At 43.6% G+C, this 23398-nt stretch overlaps 1 protein-coding gene across 2 annotated transcripts in view; it reads left to right on the top strand.

Moving 5' to 3' along the window:
• The window catches only part of MBTD1 (mbt domain containing 1), a 65550-nt gene that overhangs the window by 28471 nt on the left and 13681 nt on the right, over positions 1 to 23398 (top strand). Inside the window, exons 13-16 of one of the 2 annotated variants that reach the window (XM_069951500.1) lie at positions 3166 to 3248; positions 7426 to 7660; positions 8772 to 8849; positions 20082 to 20158. In XM_069951500.1, the coding sequence (XP_069807601.1) occupies positions 3166 to 3248; positions 7426 to 7660; positions 8772 to 8849; positions 20082 to 20113 (428 nt within the window). In that variant the 3' untranslated portion in view covers positions 20114 to 20158. Of the gene's footprint in view, positions 1 to 3165; positions 3249 to 7425; positions 7661 to 8771; positions 8850 to 20081; positions 20159 to 23398 lie in introns of those variants that run through there. The other variant, XM_069951498.1, reaches the window with a different exon arrangement.

Raw genomic sequence — 23398 nt, 5'->3', positions numbered from 1 at the left:
ATCAAGGAGGTCTTCCACTTCACCAGACCCTGGGCTCCACCAGAAATAGAATAGAGCCGAAAGTCAGGCAAGGCAAGACCCCCTTTACCAACCTCCTGCGACAGCACCTCATACTTAATCCTAACTTTTTTACGACCCCATATCAACCGATTCATCATGACCTTAAGCCTCTTGAACCATAAATCTGGTATCCAAACTGGGGCTGCATTTAGAAAGTATAAGACCTGGGGTAAGACTACCATTTTAATAACTGCTATTCTTTCTACCATCGATAAGGGCAACTTAAGCCAGGTCTCAACTTTCTTACCTATCTTATCCCACAAAGGTTTGATGTTCAAAGCAACATAATCCTTAACAGAAGGGCTAATCACCACTCCAAGGTATTCTATAGACTCCTTAACTTTCAGATCTCTATCCTCTGTCTTCCCCATCCACTATTGGGAGTAATGAAGATTTTCCCCAATTCACACTAAATCTAGAGATACTACCGAATTCCTCTACCATACCCATTACTCTGTCCAAGTTATTTCTAGGGTCATCTATAAAAAGGACATCATCCGCATATAGTAAAATCCTATCCGCCCCTCCTCTCAGACCAAAACCCTCTACATCACATGATCCCCTTATTCTTTCAGCCAAAGGCTCCATGTATAGGTCAAAGAGGAGGGGGGATAGCGGACAGCCCTGTCTGGTCCCTCTTAACTCGAAACCTTCAGTGGGGTCCCCGTTCACCCTGGCCATAGGTGACGTATATAACAGTTTTATCCACCCTATAAATTCTGCGCCCAAACCATACTGTTCCAATGACTTCCACAGGAAACCCCACTCCACCCTGTCAAACGCTTTCAGCGCATCTGACAGAATGGAGTGGGATCCCATGCCCCCCAGCTGAATGTTGGCAAAGGCTCTGGATATATTGTCAAAGATTGACCTCCCACGAATGAAACCCACCTGTTCTCGTGACACCAAATTCGGGATCACCTCGGCCAATCTCCTTGCCAAAACCTTCGCAAAAATCTTGCAATCTGTATTGAGCAAGGAGATCGGCCGATACTACTCAACCAGTAAGGGGTCCTTATTTTTTGGGGGGACAAGGACAATATTGGCCTGTCTCATAGAGTCTGGTAAGATGCCTTTACTACAGGATTCAATGGAGACTCTTGATTGAGTATTCCATTGGGTTTTTTTTTGCTAATCTCCCTGAGCTCAGTGATGATTTGTTTTTGGTTTTTTTTAAGACTTTTTAGAAGGGTTGAAGGGCAAATCCTTTTTAGGGAAAAACACATTTTGCCACTTTCCCTTTTTTTAGATTTTGATGATGGGCTGATTAGACTTGTATTTGGATGGTTAGTTCTAGTAATAGCTGAAGGCCCCAGTTCACACTTTCAGCAGTGCCAGCTATTTTACTATGTTTGTTATGCATTTCTATTTAAAGGTTTTCATCTCCTTCTTTCTTTTTTTTTTTTTTTTTTTTTTTTTTTTTACTGCCAAACAAAACATCACATAGATTAGTACAATAGGAGTCTGCAGAATATATCGGCAGACTATGTTCGTATTGCCAGATAAAGAGGACAAGGGAAAAGTACAAAGCTTAAAAAATGGAATATGGGCACTCTGCCTTGTGAGTGGTACTCAAGTTAGGAAACGGTTAACCCTGTTCAATCCCCACCCATAGTCTAAGCTTGTTTATAATAGTAATAGGGTTCTATAACATAAATTGAGCCTTTTATGTCTGTATCACATGCTGACATTCTGAAGCAGCTAAAAATCCTCACAGCCTGCTAAACCCTCTCTCCACTCCCCTGTCCACCCCCTCCCTTCTGAGACAGAGGACGTGTGATCACCATCTCCTCTGTGTGTCAGGCAAGCTGTAACATGTCTTCTGTTACTCCACATCTTTGAGTGATCACCCAAAGTAGAAGCAGAATGAAGCAGTGGTCAGTGGGTACCAGGCAGTTGGCTCTGAGGTGCAGTGCATTTTGGTAGATGTAGTGTCCCAGCCGGGGGCCATGATATAAAACGGAGATCATTTGAAAAAGTTTGAATTCGGGGCTAGGAGCAGCATAGAAAAGTGGGAAAGGTACCAAACAATTAGTGGGGGGTCAGCATATCCCTTTAACTCTTGGGTGTATAGTGTATGGGGAGGTTCTGAACCCAAAGGCAGTATTTAACTGTTATGAAAATTGATAGAAGTGGATAGAATATTTAAAGCATGTGTAATGTATAGAGTCCTGCAAGGAATAGCCGAAATTGGCCTGTTAACAAGGCAGGTGTGGCTCATGGCTGGGGATGGAATTACAGCAAGTCCAATCCAAAATGGCCAGGACTTTGCCTATATAAATTATATAATCTCTGTTTTACAAAGCCCACCTGTGCATGCCCCATTTAAGTCTGAGAAGAACTAGATAAGGTCTGGCAAAAATTTTAAGAGTAAGTTAGAATCTTGGTTGATCAGAGTGATCGGGTGATCGAAGCCTGGGCCAAGGGAATCCTACTATAGCACTATGCAAAATCTCCCCCATACTGTATGTAGCATGGTAGATGCTAGATAGGAGCAATTTGATCAAACAGGGATGTAAAATGCCTCCCGGGTACCACTGTTATGTAAGGCTTTAATAGTGGTCATCATCTCTTCCGGAGTTACATCAGCATTTAGAATGACTTTGTTCTGGGGTTTAAGAGGGAAGAGGAGGATCACATAAGATACCAGTGTCCCCAACAGGTTAAGGAGGATAAAGTAATAACCTGATAGTAATCCCTTAGAATCTGATGGGTGGACGACAAAAAGCACCAGTAGAGATGAGCAAAACTATAGCATACTAGAGTGCGATTACTTGGCATTTAAAAACTGGTAGTTGACTAAGTTGAATGCAGCTCTAGGGAGTCCTAGAAAACGTAGATACAAGCATATGGCTGTATCCGTGTTTTCCAGGACTCCCTAGGGTGCTCATCTCTAAACACCAGCTGCTTTTATGTCAGTGGAAAAACAAGCAGATTTTATTTCGTAGATTTTAAATAACCGTTTCAGAACTATTCACAAGTAGCATCATGTACACTTTACCTATAGGAACTTTTTTAAGGAAATATGTTCAGTAATCTAAATCTGCTATTGTCATATGTGATTGCAAACCCAGACAAGCTGACTAGTAGTTATTTATTTTCCAGGCTACGCAAAACTACCTTTCAAATGGTTTGACTACCTCAGGGAAACTGGCTCTATAGCTGCTCCTGTAAAGCTCTTTAACAAGGTAATGAAGAAATTACAGTGCATTCAGTGCTTTAATAAAACACCACCATAGCCTCTCCACAGGATAGGTGAGAAGTGCTGTAAGGGTAAGCGTCAGGGTAATTTTTCTGAAAACATTAAATATCAACAGTACAAGCGATTTTAAGAAACTCTGTAATAGGTTTTATGTACTAAAAGAGTTTCCTTCTGGACTGAAAAAGCAATCTCCCAGCCTCCCCCCCTCACTGCAGAAGCAGGATTTTTGTCTCCATTATGTGGCTATGGAGAGGGGAGGGGCTGTTAGGAGTGACTGAGCACGGAGGATTTCTGCACAGCACAACACCCTGCAATCTTCTCTCAGTAAGTTTGTAAATAAGCACTGATTTCTGACACCTGAATCCTGCGGGTTTAGGTGCCCAGAGAGTCTACAAACAGCTGACCTTCATGTCACCTCTTCCTGCTCCCTCATCTCCCTCAGCCCCTCCCCCCTTCATAGGCTTACAATGGAGAGAGCAGAGCCCGTCTTCACTGGCTTCTCTGTAATGAAGATGTGTTTGCTTGATAATGCACAGATAGGAAGTCGGGGGGGGGAGGCTGGGAGATTGCTTCTTGAGTACAGAAGGAGGCTTTTTTGGCTAATAAAACCTATTAAAAGAGTTTCTTAAAATCGCTTATACTACTGATTTCTGCAAAAAAAAAAAAACATGACAGTTATGCTTTAACTGCTGAGGGTCTGACTTCTGGGACCCCCACTGGTCAAGAAAACAATGCCCTCATTTACACCTTTTGGCGATGTTCACACAATGTATCTTTTGAATTAATTGTGGCTGTTGTTGCAGATTGCAACACCAGCTGTGATTAATTGATTAATTAAAAATATACATTGCATTAAAAGTCAATGGAATCACGGCCAGAGTGTATATACATTCCAAGCGGCCACAGGAAAAACTGACATGTCTGTTTTTTGCTGCCTCTATTCATTGAATAGCGGCCGGACTACACTATGACAATTCACACGATGGAAAGTGCGGCCCCGGCTGCACTTTCTATTGTGTGCTATGGTGAATTGGGATGTGGGCGGCCCAATTCAACAGAAATAAAGTTCACTGACACCGGCTGTTCTGTGACATGGCCAGTGTCATACAGTGTGTGAACCTGGCCTTTGAATGGAACAGTAGTCAAGTTTGTGTATTCCATTCTATTTTTTTCTGTATGGGAGTAATGCAGAGTGTGTGGACAACCGACATTTTATTTAAATGGGGTCACAAAACTCTGGTTCTCATGATCAGTGGGGTCTCAGTAGTCAGACCTTTGTCTGTGTCAAAAACTGCACAGAGAAGGAAAGGTTTATTACTGTATTTCACATATAACAGAGATATTGGCCTCTGCACTCCCACTCGTCTGAGCTGGACCTTTAGGATCGATGTATCCTGCCTGTCTTTTCCGACCACTTGCCACCGGAGGTGCTCTCCCAAACAGACAGTCAGTAACGATTTAAAGGTTGTGCTCACAAGGGAACAGCGGAGGCACTCAGCGGTATTGGCAAAATACTAATTTCTTTTATTCCTTCATGTGGCAAAAAACATGAGTAGCGGATGAGCAATAGGCAACAGCTGTTTCGCAAGTCACAGCGTGCTTCATCACAGCCCTAACGTCATCACGTCTCACCGTCTTTTTATAAAAAAGTGATACATACTAATTAACATATTTAAAAAGACACAACATACATACATATATTATCTGCAATTCAGAAATACTAGAAAGACATAAAAATCTAAGCACAGAGCAATATAAGGAAATGAACATATATACATCCAAACTGGAAGAGAATCACCAACATGTACCGTGAATCCCTAGGCGATCATTCAGACCTAGGGGGCCCAGCGCCTCCATCCTCAGAATTAGGTCTGTTTCCTTTCGTAGCAATTTAGTGTCACGGTTACCACCTTCCAGTGGTGTTTTCACCTGCATTAAACCCATAAAACATAAATCAGAGGCATTCCCTTCATGGACAGTACGCATGTGAGCAATTAAACAAGAACAACCTTTTCCTGTTCGTAAGGTTGGAATGTGTTCCGAGAAGCGTATATACAGTACATAGGTTTATTGTTTTGCCTAAATAATAAAAGCCGCATGTACAGATTAACGCATACACCACATATGAAGTGCGGCAAGTAATACAACTTTTTACTTCCCATGGATGACCTCCCAAATTCACGTATTGTACATCATTTAACTGTGCACAGTACTGACATTGATGGCATTTAAAATTACTTTTATTGTTTTTACCTTTCCCTAACCAAGTGATTTTTACGGACCGGAATATTTTCAAAGATAGCATTATTTACTAGATATATCGACGATATTTTGATAATATGGTCAGGGACCCCTAGTGAGTTCCAACAGTCCATGGATTTTATTAATAACAACAATTTTAATATGTCCTTTACCTCAGATTTTGGCGGCAAGAAATTACATTTTTTAGATGTTCAATTGGAAGTGCTAAATAATGAGTTACAGATCAGCAGCTTTGGTAAGCCCACATCTACAAATCTGTTGCTCAACTACGGGAGCTATCACCCCATTCACACCAAGCATGCGGTACCGTATGGCCATTTTATACGGCTACGCCGCATCAATAATACTGGTGAGTTACTTGAGTCACAAGCAGAAGCACTTACCTTACGTTTACTAGAACGAGGTTACCCTCTGGAGATAATTAATACAGCACGAACTAAAGCCCGCAGTCTCACACGTGCCACCTTATTAAGGCAGAGGCGAGATAAACAAAAAAAATGCATCTAGATTTGTTTTCACGCTCAGACACACTCCAATGGATAGTTATAAAATCAGCCATTTACAAACATTGGAATTTATTGAAGGGGGATACCACACTGACTGATAATACTGTTCAACGCCCATTGGTAGCTTTCCGAAGGTGCCGTAATTTAAGGGACGAAATAGTCAGAGGTAGGTTTAGAGATGAAAATCACTTGGTTAGGGAAATGTAAAAACAATAAAGGTAATTTTAAATGCCATCAATGTCAATACTGTGCGCAGTTGATCTGTACATGCGGCTTTTATTATTTAGGCAAAACAATAAGACCTATGTATATACGCTTCTCGGAACACATTCGATCCTTACGAACAGGAAAAGGTTGTCCTCGTTTAATTGCTCACATGTTGTTTTGTGGGTTTGATGCAGGTGATAACACCACTGGAAGGTGCTAACCGTGATACTAAATTGCTACGAAAGGAAACAGACCTAATTCTGAGGAGGGAGGCCCTGGGCCCCCTAGGTCTGAATGATCGCCTAGGGATTCACGGTACATGTTGGCGATTCTCTTCCAGTTTGGATGTATATATGTTAATTTCCTTATATTGCTCTGTGCTTTGATTTTTACGTCTTTCTAGTATTGCTGAATTGCAGATAAAATATGTATGTATGTTGTGTCTTTTTAAATATGTCAATTAGTATGTATCACTTTTGTATAAAAAGACTAAGACGTGATGACGTTAGGGCTGTGACGAAGCACGCTGTGACGTGCGAAACAGCTGTTGCCTATTGCTCATCCGCTACTCATGTTTGTTGCCACATGAAGGAATAAAAGAAATTAGTATTTTGCTAATACCGCTGAGTGCCTCCGCTGTTCCCTTGTGAGTACAACCTTATTACTGTATTTGCTACTGTTCCTCACAGGGGTAGAGGTGGCAGCAGAGACCACTGTGTCAGGGTGCATTCACACTACGGAACCCGCTCAGATAATGTCAATTCTTTGGGTGGATGGTGGAATCTGCCGGACCATAGAATGGAGCCTATGGGATGGCCAGATGTTCAAACAGGGGGGGGGGGCAAACACACAGAATCCACCGGCGCTTATCCATGCGGATTCTGTAGTGTGACCGGGCCCTTAGACTGGAAAGAAAACACCACTTCCTCCTGTTTATAAAGTTGCTGATAAGTACTGGAATGCTTGAGTTTTTTTTTTAATCAAAGTCATTTACAAATCTGTATAAGAACCTGAGAAATGAACCTGACACAGGAATTATCTCTTTGATGGGGTTGGTATAGTGAGCACGTCTTTTTTTTTTAGGATCCTACTAGACAAGAGAGCAAAGTACTAGAACCCCCGCCCCCCGGCAGACCTTGTGTTTTCATGTTTGATTGTACAACAGCAGCGTTTTATTTGTCACTCTAGGAAGTCCCCAATCACGGCTTTCGTGTTGGAATGAAGCTTGAAGCTGTAGATCTCATGGAACCCCGTTTAGTGTGTGTTGCCACAGTCACACGCATTATACACAGACTGCTACGGATCCATTTTGATGGCTGGGAAGATGAATATGATCAGTGGGTAGACTGTGAATCCACAGACCTCTATCCTGTTGGCTGGTGTGAATTAACAGGCTACCAGCTGCAACCTCCAGCACCACAAAGTAAGTTGCCAGTTTGTTAACTTAGTCAATCGTGTTCTGGTTTCTAACTTTTTTCAAGCACTTCAGTTTACAGCCACTTACTTTGAAGGGTTCTACCTAGATATCCTACCATAAAGTCGCCCATACGATGGATCTCCTACCGATTTGTTTCTAGGATATTGCATAGCATGCATTTGACTAAATGTGTGGACAGCCATGTTCTTTAATCACACTGCATCAGCTACTACCCTGTTTCCCTGAAAATTCGACATCCTCTGAAAAAAAAAAAGCCATAGTTGAGGATTTACAGGATAGCCTAAAATAAGGCATCCCCGAAAAGTAAGACCCCGCTGCCACCATGCCACTAAGGGGAGGGGGGAAGGTGGTGGGTATGTTGCTCCCCCAGTAGTATATAGAGCCCTGTGCGCTCCCCCAACATGGACTCCTCACTAACAGCTCCTTGGGACTGGACTCCCTAGCAACAACTGGCTCCAACGACTGGCTCCAACTAGACGAGACGATAGCCCCCACGCTGGAGTACCTCTTTAAAGCGACTCTGTACCCACAATCTGACCCCCCCCCCCCCCAAACCACTTGTACCTTCAGATAGCTGCTTTTAATCCAAGATCTGTCCTGGGGTCTGTTCGGCAGGTGATGCAGTTATTGTCATAAAACAACTTTTAATCTTGCAGCGCTGTGTTTAACGGCCGGGGCTTACATTTGTATATGCATTTGGCTGGCACCACCTCTCCGTCCTTCCTCCCCACCCTCCTCATCATTAGGAATGCTCCAGGCAGATTGCTTCCTATTCCCCACCTGTGTGTATAATGAACATGGGCTGTATCATTAATACACCTGTGCAAAGCTCAAACAGCAGTAAATGTTCCTGGATCATTCCTAATGATGAGGAGGGTGGGGAGGAAGGACGGAGAGGTGGTGCCAGCCTAATGCCTTTAGACACAGCGCTGCCGGATTAAAAGTTGTTTTTAGGACAATAACAGATTGTGGGTACAGAGTCGCTTCAATGTCTGATGTCTCCTTTTTCTGCTGGAGGAAATATTTCCAGATGCTAGCGTGATTGTGTAACCGTGTAACTAAACATATATATTTTTTTTTTACCTGTGCTTTATAGCAACAAAGGACAACCAGACCACTGTATCCAAACAAAAGAAGAAGTCTAAGTCTCAACAGTACAAAGGACACAAAAAAAGTAAGTCAGGTGTTTTTCTTTAATCTATTTAAAGCCAAGATTTGTCTTTTAAAAGTGGTACACTGGAGAAAGGAAATCTACGTCAACTGGTTCAGAAAGTTATGCAGCTATGCTAATTACTTATATTTAACCCTTTGATAACCAGGCCAACTTTTGTTTTTGCGCTTCCGTTTTTTTCCTCCTAGTGTTTAAAAGGCCATATCGCTTGCACTTTTTTTTCACCTACAGACCCACATGAGCCCTTATTTTTGGCAACACCAATTATACTTTGTAATTACTGACTTAATTTTTCCATAAAACATGCAGTGAAATTGAAAAATTCTGTCCATATTATTACCTGTTTTTGGACACGTAATAAACTTTGCCGAAACTAAGAACTACCTTACCTTACCTTGCCTTACCTGTAAGTAACTTACAAGTCTGTAAAACGTTCTGAAACTGGTTGATTTTAAATGCCTTTTTCCTAGGGTAGTGCGGCGCTAAGAAATTATTCACAAAATAACACACATTACAAAGTTATGAATGGCCCCCTTCCCGTGTTCCCCGACCCCCACACGAGGACCCGGAAGTGTAGTGCAGTATACATACCTGATCCGTGTGGACCAACTCCGTCTGTAATCTTGTTAAAGACGTCATCTTCGGAAGGTCGGCCGACCCGCTTCTGCCGTCCCTCATGCCGGCCCCCCTCTGCCGCGTCATCAGCTACTCAGCCGCGATTGGCTGAGCATAACTGTGCTCAGCCAATCGCGGCTGAGCACAGTTATGACTTGGCAGAGGGGGGCCGGCATGAGGGACGGCAGGAGCAGGTCGGCCGGCCTCCCGAAGATGACGTCTTTAACAAGATTACAGACTGGGTCGGTCCACACGGATCAGTTATGTATACTGCACTACACTTCGGGGTACACTGGAAGGGGGGCATTCACATACATAACATACATTGCAAAGTTGTATAACTTTGTAATGTGTGTTATTTTGTCAATAATTTCTTAGCGCCTTACTACCCCTTTAAATTTGGTCTGTTGAGATGGAAATGCAGTGCTCAGCAACTTTTCTTGCACGATTTTTTTTTTTTTTTTTTTTGGTACAATATAAGCTGTCACTCTGCTTAGGTGAAGAGTTTAGTCCCAGTAACAAGTAACTCTGTTCCGCATCTACAAGGTTAAACTGCCAAGACTTGCGCCACTTTATTATCTAAGTGATCAGGAGATTGCATGTTTTAGCCCCCATGTGAAAAAATTTCTAGATTTCTACAATACACCATTATTGCCGGAGGAATTCGAGGTTGCAGTGGCACCCTTGCATAATCATAAGGCCTTGCTTTTTTTGGAGGGATGGGCTCTTCTGCTTCCCAAAATGTTAGTGATAAGGCAGGTGACTGTGGAATCTAGTTGCCTTCCTACATTAGCGCTAGAGGCATTTAAAAGTGTGTTTGGTAGGACTTCTTTGTCCTCCTTTATAAGCTTAGGTTTATAATGTCCCTTTCTTTTCTTTACTAAACATGACAATGATATTCAAAGCCCTGGCTACCCGCCTCTCCAGGGTGATAACTTCTCTAAAGCACATGAATGAAAAAGGTTTTATCCTTGCTAGGCCTACAGTGTTGAGTATTCGCCAGTTATACCTTGATTTACAGATCTCGGGGTGTTTGCTCCCCCCTCCCCCCCCCCCCACTGGGTTCATGAGCCTTTCTGTGCAATAGCATCTTACAGTCTCAGTTGCAGCATCTATGGGGGGGACAAGTAATGCCCTTCCTAGTAGATACTTTCAATTTTTCACTGAGGCTTTGGAGGCCGAAAAGTTGCTTTCATGGCCCAAAATTACAAATTTTATTTATAGGTTGTGTTGAAAATTAAGATGTATATGGAATTAAGGGATACACACCCTTCAGTGCCATATAACTGAAAAAAATCCAGGGTGTACCAGATAGTAATAACGCCCTCAACCGTTTACTTCTAAGTCTGGATGCTGAAAAGGCATTTGATCGCCTAGGGTGGTCCTTTATGTTTGAAACGTTGGCTCGTTTCGGAATTTCTGGCCCCTTTCTCACTGCTATTAGAAGCTTGTACGAGAGACCCACGGCAGCTCTTAAGTTCCCCCATGCGGTTTCAGATGTCTTTCCTCTCTCGAACGGCACTCGCCAGGGTTGTCCATTGTCACCCTTGTTGTTTGTACTCTGTATTGAACCCCTGGCGGCTGCTGTCCGACATTGCCCAGACATTAAGGGGGTCAAGGTGAGAGGTAGGGAATTCAAAATCATGCTATTTGCGGATGATGTCCTCCTTACCTTGTCGGAGCCAGTCACCACCTTGCCTGTTCTCCATGACCTCCTTGTCACCTTTGGGAACCTGTCCGGTTATAAAGTCAATTCCACTAAGTCTGAGGCTATGCCTCTGAATCTACCTGACTCTACTATAGCTAGACTGAAATCTAATTTTAAATTCCGATGGACCTCCTCTTCCATCAAATACTTAGGTATACGCCTGACTCCCTCTTACTCCACCCTATATTCAGCAAACTTTCCCCCTCTATTCAGTGAAGTGAAGTCCCTCATGTCCAAATGGTCTTCCCACTACATATCCCTACTGGGTCGCATTGCCTCTGTCAAAATGATAATTCTCCCCAAGCTTCTTTATCATTTCGAGACTCTACCGGTTCGGGTACCCATGCACGAACTTAAGGCGGTTCAGAGTGCGATATTTAAATTTGTATGGCATTCAGGGCGCCATCGCATTCCGAAGTCTGTAATGATGAGTGGAAAATCTCAAGGTGGTCTGGCGGTGCCAAATGTACTGCACTACAATTGGGCGACTCACTTGAGACAGATTACGGCATGGTCCAAGTACTATGCTTACAAAAAATGGGTGGAAACAGAAAAAAATCTGGTTTGCCCCCTTCCACCCGAATTCCTTTATCTGGCATGTGGCTCCTCCCTCCTACTCGCATCTCTCTCTCCTGGGTCCTATGAGATTTACCCTTTCCATTTGGTCCACATGTGCCTCTAGATTCGGCCTCTATTCCCCCGCTTCTCCCCTTAATTCCTTCCTGCTTTACCCAGACTTCTCACCGGGACTGGACTCGCTTACTGTTCGGGAATGGTCTGTCCGGAAGTTATTCCAGTTTGCAGACATTGTGGATCCTTTATCCCGTACGCTGCTCCCCTTCGAGAGGCTGGTGGACAGGAATGAGCTCTCTGCTAGAGATAATTTCTTCTACCTTAAAATCTGCCACTTTATGCTGACCCGTTTAGGTTCGCTCTCTGTTTCGAAACCGACTGCTTTCGAGCAATTAGTAAGAATGGGTACATCCACTAGCGGACTGATCTCTTCCATCTATAGTATCTTGAACTCGCCTATTGGGGACGCCCCTGTCCGTCACAGGTACATGGACAAATGGGAGGCAATATTGAGTCGAAGGCTATCCCCTGAGTGTTGGCGCATTGTCTGGGACAGGGCGGCAACGTCGTCAATCTGTACGACGTATATGGAGGTGCACTATAAAGTTATGATGTTCTGGTACCATACCCCTGAGCTCCTCCACAAAATGAATGGCTCAGTTTCTCCACTTTGTTGGCGCTGCGGAGGAGCCATAGGCTCTTTGTTCCACATATACTGGGACTGTCCCCTAATCAGAGGGTACTGGTCTGAGGTCTGTGGCCTTTCTTCCAGACTTTCCTCCGAACTACTATTCCCATTGATCCCGCCTTATGCCTTTTGAATTTAACACCCAAGACGCTAGGCAAAAAGGCCTCCAAATTACTTCTTGTAATCCTAACGGCTGCTAAATCACTGATAGCTAGATCCTGGAAGCTAACCTCTCCGCCATCTCTGCCTAACCTAGTAGATGGGATGAAAGAACTGAGGTCCCTGGAACGCCTTACTGCTTCCCTGAATAATACTATGGATACCTTTGACCTAATATGGTTGCCTTGGGATGAGGTTTACCCCTTCACCTCTAGATGACTAAGTGGACCTGATCGTTCCCCCTCCTTCCCTCCCCCCACCTTTCCCTTGTCTCCCCTGTGTTTATATGATGTATATTTGTTCAGCACTCTTACGCCCTTCCGAGTGTTGCTCCACGTTAACTGTCAATGTCACAACCTGGCCTTCCTAGACGAACCTCACTGTATTGACAGGGACTTGCTATGGTATGAAGGTGTCCTTCTTTATCGTGTTACGTTTTGTGATACTCTTATTGCTTGTTTTCTTTTTCTGTATGTCTTGTTTGAAAAATTGGAAAATCCCAATAAACAAACACTTATAAAAAAAAAAAAGAAGTGAATGGTTGAGATGTTTTGACCAGTTACAAACTGATTTTGTTTTGCCGCATATTCTAATTTACAAATAGCGGGGGGTAAGGTGCTTACATTTGGAGGCAGCAGTTATTCCATTTGTGGTCCTGGTGTGCTCCTTGCCTCGCACACAGGCTTTACAAATAATGGACACCTCTGTGGTTCTTTTGGATGGAGCCTTCAGGGTGGTTTTTTCAGGTACCATATTGGGTTTTCAAAATCTGAAAAAGAATTCTGAATACAGCACTCACTCAATATGTTTCTGTTGCCAATTGACGGTGCAAGCCACAAGCTGTCAAGTCATCTAGCCCAACTTCTCCCTCCCTGAACTCGCAGCCTCACCAAACTCACTGAAACGTACCACATCAGTGAAACATAGTGCATCATGTGGAAAACCGAAAGAGCATTTAAAAGTACAACGGGTCCCACAAACAAAAAAGCCCCCTTCTAAAATATTAATGGCTGCTAAAATCTGTTCCACTGATGGGCCCTCAGCTCCCCATTCTGATGCTGCTGTTCACCTGAAGTTGTATTTACCTAACTTTTAAGATCATTTGAGGACCTGATTTTTTATTTTTATTTTTTTTCTATTTTTTCTTCTCTCCTCATGAACTGTATTTTTAGCATGCACAGACATAAATAATCGCGTTCATAAAACTGCTGTTTTAGAGAACCGGACAGCAAGATTATGCGGTCATTAACAGCTTGATTTAGTGACTGTCCTGTTAACCAATGGTTTACCACTGCAGTATATAAAAAAAGTTTTAAGGGTATGTTCACACTTACCGGAACCGCAGCTGATTTTCTGCTGCGGATCCGCAGCAGATCTGCAGCAGATTTCATTTAAATAACTGAACACAGCATCAAATCTGCTGCGGATCCTGTAGGTGTGAATGCACCCTTAACCCCATAGTGACCGCCGATACGGCTTTTTACGGCGGTCACTAAGGGTCCTTATTCTGCTGCCATCAGCTTTTTACGGCGATGGCAGAGAATAAGGCTGCGGGGCCGGGACGGCCCCCACCCCATCCCCCCAGCTAGCTGAGGGGTTGGGGCAGTGTGTGGGGTCCGTTCCGCCCCCCCCCCCCCCCCCCCCCCTTACCGACGATCGCCGCTATTAACGTTATAGCGGCGGCCGTCGGTAAAGGGGATTACCGGTGCCGCCGCTGCTTTTCATCTTCCCCCGCCGTGATTCACAGCGGGGGGAGATGGAAATAAGTGTCCCCTCAGACCCCAGATCAGCCCCCCCTAGTAGAGAATCACTAACCCCCCTTCCCGCGGCGGCCATCATTTCCAAGATGGCTGCCGCCATCCCTGCGAACAGGATGGAAAAGTTTAAATGAATGAAAGCACCATGCTCTCCGCCACCGGAGGTAGCGGAGAGCATGGGGCAGTCATCAGGGACCCCCCTGTGGGGTCCCGGTACAAGCGATCAGCGGTATATACTATATACCGCTGATCGCTTGTACCATGTGCCGCCGGCACTTTTTATCCCCTGTCACCATAAATGATTGGTGACAGGGGATAAAAAGTGATGTCCCCCCAAGTCGCCCCCCACCCCCCCCTGTCACCCCCGTCCCCCAGTCACCCCCCCCCCCCCCTTCCCCATATACTCACCTGATCCTGGAGCTCCGTCCTCCTCGACGTCCTGGCTGGTTATGAAGTGCCAATGCGCTTCACAACCAGCCAACTCTGGAAAATTTAAAGTGACAGAAACCAATTTGGTCTCTGTCACTGAACTATGATTACTGAGATAGAAAATATCACAGTAATCATAGTAATACAGTGAAAATGAATGTGTAAAGTACAAAAAGTGACAAACATACAAAAAAATAAAACACACTTTTTATTATAGTAATAATTGCAGTTTACTCCCAAATTACCCCTAACCCTACCCCAGATTACCCGTAACCACCGCACGTTGCCCGTGACCCCCTCCAGATTGCCCGTAACCACCCCAAATTACATTTAACAACCCCAGATTACCTATAGGCACTTCAGTTTAGCAGTAACAATCCCAGATTGTCTGTAACTCTTCCAGGTTGCACATAACCCCCCCCAGGTTTCCCGTAATCACGCCAGATTACATGTAACCCCCCCAGATTGCACATAACCACCGCACGTCGCCTCTGACCACCGCACGTCGCCTCTGACCACCGCACGTCGCCTCTGACCACCGCACGTCGCCTCTGACCACCGCAAATTGCCAATGACCCCCTCCAGGTTGCGGTGCCCATGCCAGATTGCCTATAAGCACTTCAGTTTATCCGTAACCACCCCACGTTGCCCGTATCCACCCCAGATTGTCTGTAAACACTGCAGGTTGCCCGTAACCACCCCACGTTGCCCGTAACCACCCCAGATTGTCTGTAAGCACAGCAGGTTGCCCGTAACCAGCCCACGTTGCCTGTAACCAGCCCACGTTGCCTCTGACCACGCCACGTCACCTCTGACCACCGCAGGTTGCCTCCAACCACCGCAGGTTGCCTCCGACCACCGCATGTTGCCTCTGACCACCCTAAATTGCCAATGACCCTCGCCAGATTACAGGTACCCACCCGAGATTACCTATAAGCACTTCAGTTTATCCGTAACCACCCCACGTTGCCCGTAACCACCCCAGATTGTCTGTAAGCACTGCAGGTTGCCCGTAACCACCCCAGGTTGCCGTAACCACAGCAGGTTGCCCGTGACCACCCCATGTTGTCCGTAACCACCCCAGATTACCTGTAACTACCTCAGGTTGCCCATAACCACCCCAGGTGGCCCGTAACCTTTACATTACCTGTAATCTCATTTTTTTTATTTTATTTTAGTAACTGCGCTATTCTAATAACCATTACTAGCTGCGGTTTTGCTCCAGCAAATTGGCGCTCCTTCCCTTCTGAGCCCTGCTGTGTGCCCATACAGTGGTTTATGCCCACATATGGGGTACCGTTTTACTCAGGAGAACCTGAGTTACAGATTTTGGGGTACGTTTTCTCTCCTGTTCCTCGTCAAATTGAGAAATTTTAAACTAAACCAACATATTATTGGAAAAATTAGAGTTTTTCATTTTTACTGTCTACTTTTGAATACTTTCCTCTAATACCTGTGGGGTAAAAATGGTCACCACACCACAAAATGAATTCTCTGAGGGGTGTACTTTCCAAAATGGAGTGACTTAGTGGGAGATTTTACTCCGCTGGCACTACAGGGGCACTGCAAACGGACCTGGCGCTCAGAAACTTCTTCAGCAAAATCTGCATTGAAAAAGCTAATTGGCGCTCCTTTCCTTCTGAGCCCTCCTGTGTGCCCATGCAGTGGTTTATGCCCACATATGAGGTACCTTTTCACTCAGGAGAACCTGCGTTACAAATTTTGGGGTACTTTTTTTCTCTTGTTCCTCATAAAATTGAGAAATTTCAAACTAAAGGAACATATTATTGGAAGAATTCGAGTTTTTCATTTTTACTGTCTTCTTTTAAATACTTTCCTGTAATACCTGTGGGGTCAAAATGCTCACCTCACACCAAGATGAATTCTTTGAGGGGTGCACTTTCCAAAATGGGGTGACTTATGGGGGGTTTTCTCTCTGCTGACACTACAGGGGCACTGCAAACGCACCTGGCACTCAGAAACTTCTTCAGCAAAATCTGCATTGGAAAAGCTAATTGGCGCTCCCTTCCTTTTATTTTAGTAACTGCGCTATTCTAATAACCATTACTAGCTGCGGTTTTGCTCCTGTAAATTGGCGCTCCTTTCCTTCTGAGCCCGGCTGTGTGCCCATACAGTGGTTTATGCCCACATATGGGGTACCGTTGTACTCAAGAGAACCTGCGTTACAAATTTTGGGGTACTTTTTTTCTCTTGTTCCTCGTGAAATTGAGAAATTTCAAACTAAACGAACATGTTATTGGAAAAATTCGAGTTTTTCATTTTTACTGTCTTCTTTTGAATACTTTCCTCTAACACCTGTGGGGTCAAAATGCTCATCCTACCCCAAGATGAATTCTTTGAGGGGTGCACTTACCTTCCTTCTGAGCCCTGCTGTGTGCCCATACAGTGGTTTACGCCCACATATGGGGTACCGTTGTACTCAAGAGAACCTGCGTTACAAACTTTGGGGTGCTTTTTCTCTCATTTTCCTTTTGAAAATGAGAAACTTTAATCTAAACGTATATATTATTGGAAAATTTTAATTTTCCATTTTTTTACTGCCTAATTGTGAATACTTTCCTCCAGCCCCTGTAGGGTTAAAATGCTCATTATACCCCTAGATTAATTCTTTAAGGTGTGTAGTTTCCAAAATGGGGTCACTTATGGGGGTTTTCAGGATACCAGACTTCTAAATCCATTTAAAAAAAGAACTGGTCCCTAAAAAAATAAGTTTTGGAAACTTTCACGAAAATGTGATAATTTGCTGATGAATTTCTAAGCCCCATAACACCCTAAAAAAGTAAAATATGTTTAACAAATTATGCCAGAATAAAGAAGACATATTGGTAATGTGACTTAGTAACTAATTTATGTGCTATGACTTTCTTTTTTTTATAAGCAGAGAATTTCAAAGTTCATAAAATGCTAATTTTTTTAATTTTTCATGATATTTTGATGTTTTTCACAAAAAAACACACAAAGTAGTGACCAAATTTTGCCACTAACATAAAGTGCCATATGTGACGAAAAAAAATCTCAGAATCGCTAGCATACGTTAAAGCATCACTGAGCTATAAGAGCATAAAGTGAGACAGGTCAGATTTTGAAAAATTAACCTGGTCATTAAGGCCCAAACTAGCTGCAGCACGAAGGGGTTAAAGGGGTTTCGGTAACTTTTCAATAAACTAGTACTGCATCGACTTTTGTAAGTGTTATGGGTTCTATATTCAGTTTCATTTTGTATTTATTTACTGTATTATCCAGTTGTCAGAGTCACATGATTACTTCGCCTGTGATGTCGCGTGTTCAACATCTTCCTTGTTCCTTTTAATTCTCCCCCCACCACCACCACCCCAAATGTAGCTTGTCCATCTGTAGAGTGTATGTATTCCAAGACTACAACTCCTTAGAGTCCTACGACAGCTAAAAGATGTAGTACTTTGAGAAAAATATTTTATTTAATAATATAAATGACAGCGAATTCAGATGGTATAAAATTCTGGGGTCCTCAGCAACCAACCATAATACGACCCTGTCTACTTGCATATGGTTTCCTGATCCTAAACAATAAAGGCGACCTGTCAATATATTTTGGGACACTAAACCATCAACATATCTTTATGCTGCAAGTTTAGGGTCTCAATGTCGCCAATATTAATTCCACCCTTTTATGTTACTCCGCTCCATTGGTGTCTAATGTTGCCGTTATACCGATAGTCAAAAAGAATGCAAATCACTTTAGTACTCATGCAGCATAAAGTAAGGTGTACTCTCCTCGGCCTTATCAGTATAAGACGCCTACGTCCAAAGCCACTGGAGAGGCATCCTCTGGTTATAAATAAATAACTAAAATTATGAATGTGAGAACTGTCAGAATCAATATTGGCCGCATGAGTGTGTGTGTGTGTGTGTGTGTGTGTGTGTGTGTGTGTGTGTGTGTGCTATTGTTCCATTTACTCAGATGACAATTGAGCCTTGTTCATGTGATTAGCGGTTGGAGCCCCTCCAATCATCTACTTATCCTCTCTCCGGTGAATAATTATGAATTTTAGGACAACCCCTGAGGTTTAGGAAGCAGACATGCACATTAGTGCTTACTCTACAAAGCAGTGCTTCTTAATCTGTGAGGGGCCACCTAGTTGTTGGTGAGGTGCAACTGGAGAGGCAGTTTTCACAAAAGTGATTATAGGCTGCAGAGTATTTTCCTCTGACTGCAGCAATCTCAGGCAACATTGACTTTATTATACCTTTTTTTATTGTTAGACAATCCAGTAGGCAAAGCCAAATTAAAGGATATTTGAGCCTAAGCTTCCACTACAAAGGTTAGACCTAGACATCCCCCTCTGTCTGCATAGTGAGGTCCATGTAGTACCAAAGTCTGTTTGGAGGGGTCCTAGTAGAAAGTCTGAGAAGCCCTGCTATAGAGCTACACTCATTATTGTCAAAAATAAGTACATTTTGTAAGGCAGCTCTATAGAATTAAAAGCAGCTTCCTGGGTCTCACAATGCGACATTTTGGGAAGTAAGATACTCAAGGAAGATCTCCTAGTCTACAAACTTGCAGCAAATTTATATATATGTGTGTAATATATTTTGGTACCTTGGTTTAAGAGTAACTTGGTTTAAGAGCATTTTGGTTTAAGAGCTCACAGATTTTCAAAATTATGACTTGGTTTAAGAGCATTGCTTTGGTTTAAGAGCTCCCTGTACTGGGTGGGAGGGGGAGTGGAGGAGGGGCATGGTCTGCACAGGGTGGTCTACAGCACTGTACTCTGACCCAGGAAGTCCCCCTCACCTTCCAAATCATAGCAGATACACTTAAGGCTGGGGCTTGCATCAGGGGACAGGACTGTGGAGGTAATCTCATCATAGCTGTAACCCCTCGCTCCCCGGACAGAGAGTGCTGTTATATTGTGCTCATTCCTTCATGCTCTCTGCAGTCTCTGTAAGTCCTTGTGTTTCCATTACTATACGGTAACTTATAATATTACATATTCAGCTGTTTCTAAATGTTTGTTTCATCTGTTTCTACATGTTATTCACAATAATAGATCATCATTTTTGGGATGTGGAACCAATTGTCTGCATTTACATGATTTCTTATGGGAAAAATACATATATATATGTGTATGTATGTATGTATGTATGTGTGTGTGTGTGTGTGTGTGTATATATATATATATATATATATATATATATATATATATATATATATATATATATATAATATGCGCTCAGACAAAGCTCACAGTAGAACTGTAGTAATTTAGGCTGATTTCTAACTGATTTTTAAATTAAATTTCCAGATGTCAGAGCTCTTCCTGGTAGCAGGTTCTAACCAGTGGCCCCCTTCAGCCTGGCTACCGTTCTGGTTATACACTGATTTTGTTTTATAGTCTTTGTGTTAAATGTTCATTTGAATATATTTTGATACTTTTTTTTTTTTTTTAATAAATAAGAAAGTTGTTGAACAGTCACAAATTTGATTCCTTGTTGTGACCAAGCCCACATGTCATCTGCACAAATACTGCAGAATTTTCTTATTGGTAGATTTTTGGTTCTTTAAAGCAAATGTAACATCAGGTACATTGCTTTGGGTTTTTTACCTTTAATAAATGAGGGATTGTAGGCCAGTGCTCCCCCCCCCAAAAAAAAAATGGCCTCCTGTGCGCAGAAACTGAGCGGCAGTTCAAAAAAAAGGACAGCGGTACCAACATCCCTGTGCCAGCGCCAATCCATTAAGGTAAAAACCCAAAGTGATGTACCTGATGGTACATTCGCCTGAGGTATTTCAGTACTTTACTGTATTAGCTGCTGGTTTTAGCTAAAAATAGTATTGCAGCATACATTACAGACCACAATGCACCCATGTCAGTGCAGATGTGAATAACTATCATAAAACCTCCTAACCGCAGCACTGTCGATTACGTTGTATACAATGGAGGAAAAATTCCATCTCCGGTGTGCAGCAGCAGGATATTGACAGCTTATCCTACCACCAGCGAAACCTGGTAGTTACACCTTAACCAGGCTTCACATATTCTATTATTGTATAATGCAATCTTAGAGCGCAATTTGAATAGGGAGAAGGGACATGTACTTCTCAAAAATGCACACTAAATATCAGAGCTGTGGAGGCGGTAAGCTGCAGCTCCGACACCTGAATTTTTATGAGGGACTGGCTCCGACTACCAAATCCAGCTCCTACAGCTCAAACTGGTGTAAAGTAGAACTGGTTCAGCAGCTTCTTCCTAATGTTCTACATGATCCTGGGGCAACTAAATTATTAAAATTCATATAAAAGCTGGAATCAGCCAGCCAAAACTAGCTCCAACTGCTAGTGGGAACACACAAATCCAATACAAATTTAAAAATAGCTAAAAGAAGAGCCCTGAACAGCCAAAGAAAATCTCTATAAAAATAATGGGTCTTTTGGCATATCCTTTGAAAATAATGTGTACCACCCCACTACAGTAAGGTGGCCTCATACATGGAATGGAACCTACACTAAACTTTGGCCTTTAACTCTGGGCATGCAGAATCCAACTTATGCTGGCCAAAATAACCCCCAGGATTGAATCTGTGGAGTGCACGACCCAATCGAGGGAGCTACTACCTCCATCTGCAACAAAGACAAAGAAAAACTTTGGTCAGCTCTCCTGCAACACCAATATGCAAAAAAGGGTCAATGGAGCCTTATTTAAGAGTCTCGAAACACAGGACTAGCCATACATCCCTCTGAGAAGGGCCGGACAAGGGGTGGCTCCTGAAGGGAAACCACCAAAACCAGCATATTAAGTGGTCCTGTAAGTCAATGTAATGACAAGGGAAAAACCAAGGCCAGGTATCCATCCACAGACAGCTGTTTCGGGGTGTTGCCCCTCATCAGTGTGGAGCAGGATTCTGGTTCCCTGGTAGCAATGCACGTAGGATTTTACTGTATTAAAGAGGATGTACCACCCGGTACATCCTCTTTAACCTGAACCCACGGATCGATCGGCGCCGGCACGGGGAAGCCAGTGCCGCGGTCCGCTTTTCAGACCGCCGCCTGTTTCCCATGCACTGCGCCGTTTGATCCAGCGGTATCGGCCTGTGCTCAAGCACTAGAGGTTGCCCGGCCCGCCCTAGTTGGAGGGAATTCCCTCCCCTGTATGACGCGGCTCCATTCATTCTAAGCGAGCCGCGTCATACAGGGGAGGGAATTCCCTCCCACTGGGGGCGGGCCGGCCGGCCTCCAGTACCGGACTGTACCGCTGGATCGAACGGCACCGTGCACAGGAACCGGACGGCGTACCAGGTGGTGCATCCTCTTTAAGCGCTTTAACCAGCAGCTGACAGTGTAATCTTTGGCTGGTTTCCCTGTGATCAGCGATCTGTTGCTCATAATACTCTTATAACGCCATTCACACTAGGCAGTGGCACATTGCTATGGCTAAAAATGCATGTGTCTCAATTTTCAGCCATAGCAACGCACAGTGTCAGACTGGGGTACCGAGGCCCACCAGGGAATTTCATTCTAGGGGCCTACCCTACATACACAATTATAACCAGTGTCAACCCTTTCACATTACTATAGTGACTTTGCACAGAACTGTGTGTGTGATCAGCAATGCTAGCTGACTGCTAGTAACTTGTCAGTCACAACTTAGGGTCCTATTACACTGAGCGATTTTTAACGATTAACGACTAATGATAAACGATCACAAACAAGATTGTTTATTGTTAAACTGTTATCGTTCACCATATTACACAGAACGATAATAGTTAGTTACGATCGTTACTATGATCGTTATTGCGACCGTTACTATGATCGTTTATTCTTTCTGATCCCAGAAGAACAATGTGCAATTAAACTGAACGATTCGTGAAAAAACGCGGAACTTGGAACGAACGTGGAATTACAGCGAACGATTATTTTAGGTTCAGATCTAAATAGATTATCAACGACATACAAGCGATTTTTCGATCGTTGCCTGCAATTACACAGAACGATTAATGTTTAAATTAGAACGATTTAACGATTTTTCGCACGATAATCGCCCCGTGTAATAGGGCCCTTGTCGGCTTGTCTCCCGGTGCCGGTATTTAGAAGAAAAATCACTTTTATCCATGCAGTGTGGTGGCCAGTCAAACCGGCGTGGCCTAGGGCACTGATGCCCGCCCTGTTGCGCCGCATTTAAAAGTTGTTTTTCTTCTAAATACTGGCACCAGTAAACTGGCCAAGCCCCGAACTGGGCATGGCACAAGGAGCTCTACAACGTGGTGCTGGGGCGGCAAAGTGCCAGTACAGAGTTGCTTTAAGTTTTTGGAAAAGTAGAAGTCCTATGAAACTAACAAATCTCAGGCAGGGGGTGCAGGGACATAATAAAGAAAATATGTTTACCAGTCCCTGTGCCGCGTAAAGCTCCCCACCCTCCACATGACTGTCTGTACGAACCAGAGACAGATGGACCCTTTGACCCCTTCTTCGGTCCAGGGCTGTATCTCACTGGTTGTGACCAGATCTTATTTTTTTGCCAATGGTATTCATACTGTAACTTTTTGTATCTTTTTGTTTAATTCTCTGGCCATTGTCAGTAGAGAACCTACTCTCCTCCTTTCTGGCATGCCTGTATGGCTTTTT

The sequence above is a fragment of the Dendropsophus ebraccatus genome, chromosome 14 (assembly GCF_027789765.1).
Source record: "Dendropsophus ebraccatus isolate aDenEbr1 chromosome 14, aDenEbr1.pat, whole genome shotgun sequence".
Lineage (NCBI taxonomy): Eukaryota > Metazoa > Chordata > Amphibia > Anura > Hylidae > Dendropsophus > Dendropsophus ebraccatus.
This window is presented reverse-complemented; position numbering and strand designations above follow the sequence as displayed.